This window comes from Nicotiana attenuata, unplaced genomic scaffold (genome assembly GCF_001879085.1).
Source record: "Nicotiana attenuata strain UT unplaced genomic scaffold, NIATTr2, whole genome shotgun sequence".
NCBI classification, from domain to species: domain Eukaryota; kingdom Viridiplantae; phylum Streptophyta; class Magnoliopsida; order Solanales; family Solanaceae; genus Nicotiana; species Nicotiana attenuata.
Window position 1 is genome coordinate 1 of NW_017674607.1, and position 8,336 is coordinate 8,336.

The following is an 8,336-nucleotide window of genomic DNA, read 5'->3' on the forward strand; positions in this document are numbered from 1 at the left end:
TTTTTCAACCTAAACCTCACGCCTCTTCAAGTCTACAATTCTCATTGACTATTTTAGATAAGCAAATGCATATTTGTATCAATGTAATTGTGCATTAATCTTTGAATTGTATGTAATAAATGAGGACATAACAATTTTTTGGTGTATTGCTTTCCAAATGTTGTGGTGATAAAGACAATGTTTGATTCTCTTCAAATATTTTGTCGTATTTAGGTTTATTTTTATTGAAATTTTTTTCTCAATTTATTAATTATTATAACTTATTATTTTATGCTTATAAAATAAATTATATTTATCATAAAAATTATCTTATCTAAGCCCGGTTGTATTTAAAATATAATGACAAATAGGATATTTTGTATTTGAATCGATCTGGAATATAAAATTTTAAAGAAATTACGCCCTTATGAGTGTAAACAGTTCAAAGGTTATTTAAGTCATTTTAATCGAAAAAGAGCTTATCAACACTTTTTATCAACTACTGCAACAACTTTTTATCAATTTCACCGCTTGTATCCAAACACGTAACTGCTTATTTATGAAATCAGTTTTAGCACTTAAAAGTGCTTTTCAGCCCCTAATGCTTATCAACTACTTCAAATCAGCTAACCCAAACGTGCTCATATTCTCATGTACCGCGTTAAAAAGATAAATAAATTATTGGTCTCAGCCAACCCAAAGATACTTTTAACGTAATAGATTTTGTTTGTTTTGAATCCAAATCCCTACATCTTATATATTCCGAATCTTCTCACCAGATAATGTCGTACTTTATTCGCACATCAGATACAAACAATATAATTAGTATTGGCTAAGTTAATCACATTACTTCAGGAAACCAAACAAGTAAATGTTAATGTGACGACCCAAAGGGTCATCACCTGTTTTCTCATTCATACCGTATTTTCGAGGCCTTGAAAACCTCATTTTTAGTCTCCTCGATTTGCGTGCGGAGTCCGGGCGCGAAGCCGGAAAGCTTAAATATGAATTCTGTGTGAAAAATGATGAATTTTGGTAGTAATATGATTAAAATTGACTTTGGTCAACATTTTGGGTAAACGGACCCGGACCCGTGATTGGACGGTCCCGGAGGATCCGTAGAAAAATATGGGACTCGGGCGTATGCCCGGAATCGAAATCTGAGGTCCCGAGCTTGAGAAATGAATTTTTAAAAGAAATTGTTTTTCTGAAGTTTTTTTGAAGAAATTTGAAATGAAAATGGTTTATAACGTGTTGGTATCGGGCCCGCATTTTGGTTCCGGCGCCCGGTACAGGTCTTACAAGTGGTTTAAGCGCTTTCTGTGAAATTTGGTTGAAATCGGACGTATTTGACGTGTCTCGGACCTAAATCTCTAAAAATGATAGTTTATGAGGTTAGATGAAAAAGTGATTATTTTGTGACTTGATTCCTCGTTTTTTATGATAATTTGGAGATTTGATCGCACGGTTAAGTTCGTAGGATGTGGTTGAGTTAGTGTGTGTGAGTGGTTAGGAGCCCCGAGGGCTCGGGAGTGTTTTTGGAGGTGTTCGGGATGGTTTTGAAACTTAGGAAACCGTAGAAAAATTGCAGCAGGTGAACAGTGAATTTCTTCATCGCGTTCGCAATGCCCCTTCGCGTTCGCATAGCTTCAAAGTCTGCCCTTCTTCGCATTCGCATCCCTATTATCGCGATCGCGTAAGCCAAGTTCAGGACCCCAGTAGGTCCCTCTTCGCGTTCGCATTGAGCTGTTCGCGAACGCATAGCTCTGCTGCTCCCTTCAACGCGTTCGCGTACCTTTTCACGCGTTCGCGTAGGCCCAGATCCTGGACCCCAGTATTTTACTCTACCCGTTCGCAGCCCTCCACTCGCGAACGCGATGCTTGCCAGCCTCCCTTCTCCGCGAACGCGACCCTCCCTGTCACGAACGCATAGAGTAATTCCGCCCAGTGATTTTTTTTTTAAAATGTTCAAAACAGTAGCTACGGGTTTAACTCTAATTCTCACGAGCTCTCTTCTTCCCCAAGCTTCTAGGAGTTCATTGAAGCCCCCATTCTTCAAGACCACTTGGGTTAGTAAATCCCCACTTATTTCCTTCATTTTTCTTCATTAATTACTGAAATTCTAAGCTTAAATCACATAGATTAGGGTGGAAATTGGGGGAGATGGGTAGAATTAGGGCTTTCCAATTTTCTTTGATTTAGACCTCGTTTTGGGGTCGGATTGGAAAACAAATTATATATTCGGGCTCGTGGGGCAATGGGTGATATGAAATTGGTTCGAACCTCGGGTTTTAACCAAGCGGGCCCGGGGTCGATTTTTGGAATTTTGGGAAGAAAGCTTAGAAAACTATATTTAGGCATTGGGTTTGATTTGTGTAGCTTATATTAATGTTGTAAAGTCGTTATTTCATAGATTTGATTGAGTTGGAGCCGAATTCGTGAGGGAAGGCGGTCGTTGTGGATTGATTTAGCTGTGGAAGTTGAGGTAAGTGTTTGGTTTAACCTTAGCTTGAGGGAATAGAAGTTGAGTCTTGTTTGCTACTTGCTAATTGTCGAGTACGGTGTATGGGCATGGTGACGAGTATCTACACTCTGGTTACTATCATGACCGTGAGTCCTCATGTTGTGTTTATTCTTATCTTGTTGTGCTTTTCCATGCTTAGTTGATGATTCCTATTCGATGAAAGAGTATGAAAAAGGAAATTATGAATCGTAAAATTCTTGGGAGCATTGGCTCAAGTGATAAAGTGAGATGTGATGTAAGAAATGAAAGAAAGCTAATGAGTTATTGATTATTCCCTTGCCGGGATGTTTTGCTGTTTGGTAGACTTTTCTCCCTTGCCGGGATGTTGAAATTATTGTTATTGTTCCCTTGCCGGGATTCCTATTTTGTTTGTCTATTCCCTTGCCCCATTGATTGTGATTGTTGTTTGGGTGAGGACGAGTGCTAAAGCACGAAGGGTGATGCCGTGGACGATTGTGAAATGAAAACTAATGCACGAAGGAACATTCCGTGCCATGATATGATTACTAATGCACGAAGGGACATTCCGTGCCATGATGTGAGTGTTATGCACGAAGGATCATTCCGTGCCATCATTTTGTGAGGTAAAGCACGAAGGGTGATGCCGTGCACTTTATATGATTGTTTTGGTGAGAACGAGAGTAAAAGCACGAAGGATGGTGCCGTGCAACTGTTGATTTTCTACTCTCGTTGATATTGTAGTTGTATTGTTTCATTCCTTATTTATTGATTTTATACCTAAACTGTTACAGCCCCTACAGCATGCTCCCCTCCCTCTTGATTGGTTGATTTCTGTACCTTTATATTGCATACATATATATTGAACTGCACAGGTTTGTTTGGTAGTTCGGTCTAGCCTCCTCACTACTTCGCCGTGGTTTGGCCAGGCACTTACCAGCACATGGGGTCGGTTGTGCTGATGCTACACTCTGTGCATCTTTTTGCACAGATCACGGTGCCGGAGCAGCTTTTGGACAGCAATAGTAGATTTGGGAGCTGACTTCAGTCCGGAGACACCGAGGTAGCCTTGCTGACGTCTGCAGGCCCGGAGGTTCTTCTATCTTTATTTTAGTTTGTTATCCTTTGTACCGGAACAAACAAAACTATGTTTTTATTCAGACATTGTATTTAGCATTCTCTAGACGTTCGTGAGTTTGTGACTCCAGTTCTTGGGTAGAGTTGTATTGAACTTCCGCATTGCTTTCAGTTTATTTATATTTAAGACTTCCGCTTTTCTATTAGATGTTTCGTTGTTTTTAAAAATGTCGAGGTTTGCTAAAAGAGGTAATAAATAATTGGCTTGCCTAGCTGCTAATAGTAGGCGCCATCACGACTCCCGAGGGTGGGAAATCCGGGTCGTGACAATAATATATTTGTTTGCTTAATGAAAGTTGCATCCCTCTTTGTGTACGTCCAACAGATTCTCAAAAAGAGAATATTTTTAGTTTAAATGTTAAAATAATTGGCTTTGATTAATTAAAGAATGAAATTCAAATTACAAAAAATCTTGGACTACTACTTTCACTAAATATTTTTTCATTTATAATACAAATTTTTTTATGTTGTCTTAAAATTATCAAGTGGCTTCATTTTAGCTTGCCATTTGGCTTAACCACATTGCAAACTACTCCTTTTAATATAAAATAGATATTACCTGCCTACAGAAATTACCAAAATTGCCGTCCTTCCATGGAATTTGACCGAGGAAATGGATGAGCAAAAAAAAAATTATGAAGAATTGAAAGAGCAAAATTTCAGTCTTTCACTTTCTCTATCACTAACTGACAGTGAAAACCTCCTGAAATGATCAGAACATTGGGACTTTCCTCTCTTTTTCTTTTTTGTCTTTTTTGTGAGATCACCTTCTTCTCTCATCTCAAACAGGACACACAAACAACAGACTGAAAATATCAAACATATCTGCCTTTTCCTTATACTAGGAAACAAACATCTTTTAAATAGTTAAACCCATCGAGTTTGTTCATGGATCCCAAGCAGACGCCAGCGCAGTCTAACGCTATCAATATTAACAACAGCAACAACAATATTATGGTTGAGTACAATAAGCCTGTTCATGATCAGATAAAAGAAGATGAAACCAAGAAGCAGCAGCAATTGGTTCCTAAAAGAAAAGATAGGCACACAAAAGTTGAAGGCAGAGGGAGGAGGATACGTATGCCTGCTCTTTGCGCTGCTAGGATTTTCCAACTCACCCGCGAATTAGGTCATAAATCTGATGGAGAGACAATCCAGTGGCTGCTGCAGCAAGCCGAGCCCTCCATATTTGCCGCCACCGGGACAGGGACCATCCCTGCCTCGGCATTAGCTGTAGCAGCCGCTGGCCCCTCTGTTTCCCAACAGGGGACCTCTGTATCTGCTGGTTTGCATCAAAAAATGGATGAATTGGGAGGGAATATAGTCGGGTCCGCTAGTATATGTACTAGTAGTAGTAGTAGTAGGACCAGTTGGCCAATGATGATTGGGAATTTTGGAAAACCCCATTTGGCCACAACAGGAATATGGCCCGGACCTACTCCTGTTGTCACTAGTTTCGGGTTACAGACAGCATTGACTCCAGGATCAAGCACCAATTTGGGTAGTGAAAGTTCCAATTATTACCTACAAAAGATTGGCTTTCCTGGATTTGATCTGCCTGCAGCCACCAATATGAGTCCTATGAGTTTTACTTCAATTCTGGGTTCCAGTAATAACCAGCAATTGCCAGGTTTGGAGCTTGGATTATCTCAAGATAGGGGTCATATAGGGGTTTTAAACTCTCAAGCCTTGAGCCAGATATACCAGGCTAGAATTCACAATCAACAGCAGCACCAGCAAAATCAGCATCAGCATCTATCTCCCGAGGATGATTCTCAAGGATCAGGACACTAATACAACTTCCAGATAGAAGACCTGAGCTAGGTTTTCAGTGAATAGTTTTCATTTTTTTAGGAGCTGTATTAATTATAAGTTAAAAGCCAACTTTTCATTATTCATTTTCCCTTTATATCTTAGTTTGTGAGCTTATATCTTGTTTACTGAAATAGACATGGTAATCACATAAACATGCGCAATTTAAGGCTTTGGATAGATTCACCTCTTTGTTTTTGTACAAGTAAGGGATTTCCGGCAGTCAATTGCAATTTCAATATATCCAGCCTAAGGAGGTCCCAAAAACTCTGCTCTAGTTTCTTCTGGTTTGGGGTTGAGGTAGGGGGTTAGAGATTTTCATTCTTTTCTTTGGTCAATTCATCACGTAAATCAAGAAAGCCACAACACTGCAGCTATGACAGCTGGTGGCCTGAAAAATTAGCCCTTAAGTGTATTGATAGCTCCATAAATTGATTCTAGTAAGTCAATGGAAATGGAGCTGTCAAAAATGGGGATGTAACTGTAAGAAACATTTGGGGGGTGGGGTGGGATTCATGGCATCACTGGAAGAAAGAGTAAGATGCAGAATAAATGCTGTCAAAAGAATCGAATGAGGAAGTAAACAATCCTCCATTCAGTTCAATCTTCTTTTTTTGATAGAAGTCTGCATTCAGTTCAATCTTCTGGATGAGCTGCAGTAACAGATTGCAATTTCTACTGGAAAACAAAAAAAGGGAACTTGGTACTGTATTGCTGCTTTTCCTCCAAGTGTTATACATCTGATTGCTGGCATTCCTTCTTTTAAGGGTGGGAGGCTTTGATGGAGTTTCCATACTGACACTTCGCTTCACAATAGATAATTTTCTTTCAGAACTGTGTTGTGCTCACCATACAACCTATAGTGCTAAAAGAAAATTCTTGTCGTCTTATTGACATTTTTAGTGTTTGCTTTTCTTTAAGCAGCTTTATGGATGAGTATTGTATGGACATTTATTGAGCTTGATGTTGTTGGTCTGTATTGGAAATCTGGAAGCAATCTATCTGGTGTGTGGATATTCATTTTGCCCTTCATAGGAGTATTGTTTATGGAGTACTTGTTTTCAGAAAGTATCAATTCTTGAGATGCAGTATCATCTTTTTGAGAAAAAATATTGACTTATAGAAGTTCACTTTGATATCTTTATATCATCATTGCATTTTATGAGAACAAGAAGTTTCTGCCTGTTGTTATTCACATGTATCCTGCCAATGTTTCGAATTGCTTCTACATGCTGCTATGGTGGATTAGGAGCAGTTCCTTGAGTAAGCGAAACAGATGCTGTTCCTAAAGGGGCCAAAACGTAAAAGAGTTGTTGGAATTGAAATGCATTTCCAGCAAACAAGTACGGATATTACAGATTTAAGATCATGACCCATTCAGGGACTAAACCCCAGTTGCAGAGCATTTTTCTCCAGATAAAATTAAAGTACTTTGGGTCAACTTGAAGGTGAGCCTTGGAACGACGGTCAAGTTGTCTCCGTGTGACCTATAGGTCACGGGTTCGAGGCGTAAAATCAGCCACGAATGCTTGCATCAAGGTAGGCTGCCTACATCACACCCCTTGAGGTGCGGCCCTTCCCCAAATCCTGCGTGAACGCAGAATGCTTTGTGCACCGGGTGACCCTTGAGTCGACTATTTGTTTATGTTGTTTTTACAACTATGATTGAGTATAGGAAGGCTTGTTAATCAAAAGGCTATTATGTAAAGGGCTTTTTGCCTTGGTTTGGCTTGAATATGATGAGCTTATCACATGGCATTTTATATCTACTCTTCTTGTCATGAAATAGATAAATCTTCTCCATTAACGAACTTCCAACATTCTCTTTTTTAGCTACTTCTTGCAGAGGTGTGAAGCAGATTTAATAACAATTTTCTTTTGACATGCTCAATTGAGTTTTCTCCCAGGAGGCACTGTAATTAGTGTGCTCAGTTTCTCAGGCTGGTGACACATATTTAGGTTGTGGATAGTGTTTCTAACATAAGAAAATGAATTTCCTTTTTGTAAAGTCATGATATGTTACTATATCTAATGCCTTTAGCCTACAATGTGATTATTTCTTTGATAAATGTCTCACAATGTGCATATTGACAGACAGATTTTAGCTATATTTTTCTTGGAGGGGTCAGAAATCATAAAGCTAACTGGTGTAGTGTTAGTACACTGTATTCAAAACCAGAAAACTAGAAAATTGTTAGTTTAAGAAACAAAATAGAAAAATTCTGAGCCCACAATTTCCTTGTGTGTCCTTAAGAAATTTAATCCCCTCACGGTTGCCCAAGGTTACGGATTAATTCCTCCCAGAATAGAACGGAATAAATATTCTGTGATAGCGGCACTTCAAATCATAGAACTTCGCCGAACTCAAATGGCGGAGCAATCACACAATAGTTATTATCAATCAATCATATCAATTGACCAAATCCGAAGCCGAAGCCGAAGCCGAGCCGAGCGAGCGAGCGACGACGACGGCGCGAGGCACCACTTCTTCTTAACTCTTTTAAGAGCTAGAAGATGTGCTTCTCTATATAAGCACAAAGATTTTTTTTCCTTCTTCCATTGAGGGACAAAGTGCATTAGTAAAGTGAACTAATTCAAAATTTCACTTCCCTCCATTTCTTTTCCCACCATTTTCCATTCACACCTCTTTTGTTATTACTAACAAAACCCAACAATCCCCCACATGAATGGGGAATGGCTATCCGAAATAAATATGTATGAAAAAACTGTGTGATTCGCAAGTGAGGATTAATCGCATCTGGATAAGTAGGTTTCCCATTGAACTTTCCGTTTTGAACTTATATCGGATATACTCAGTCAATCGGTAGTTGATATCTTTGAACCGTCGAACTTTGGTGTATACCTAGACAACCATAAGTCACACAATCAACCCTTAACCGTCTTTGGTTCTCATTGTTGTGTTCTT

At 39.1% G+C, this 8,336-nt stretch overlaps 1 protein-coding gene across 1 annotated transcript; it reads left to right on the top strand.

The window, feature by feature from the left end:
• The first annotated feature begins 4,192 nt into the window (after positions 1–4,192).
• On the top strand, positions 4,193–7,168 carry LOC109218994 (transcription factor TCP20-like). The gene has a single exon (XM_019383393.1). The coding sequence runs from the start codon at positions 4,487–4,489 to the stop codon at positions 5,390–5,392; it is 906 nt and encodes a 301-aa protein (XP_019238938.1). The 5' UTR covers positions 4,193–4,486; the 3' UTR covers positions 5,393–7,168.
• The last annotated feature ends 1,168 nt before the right edge of the window (positions 7,169–8,336 follow it).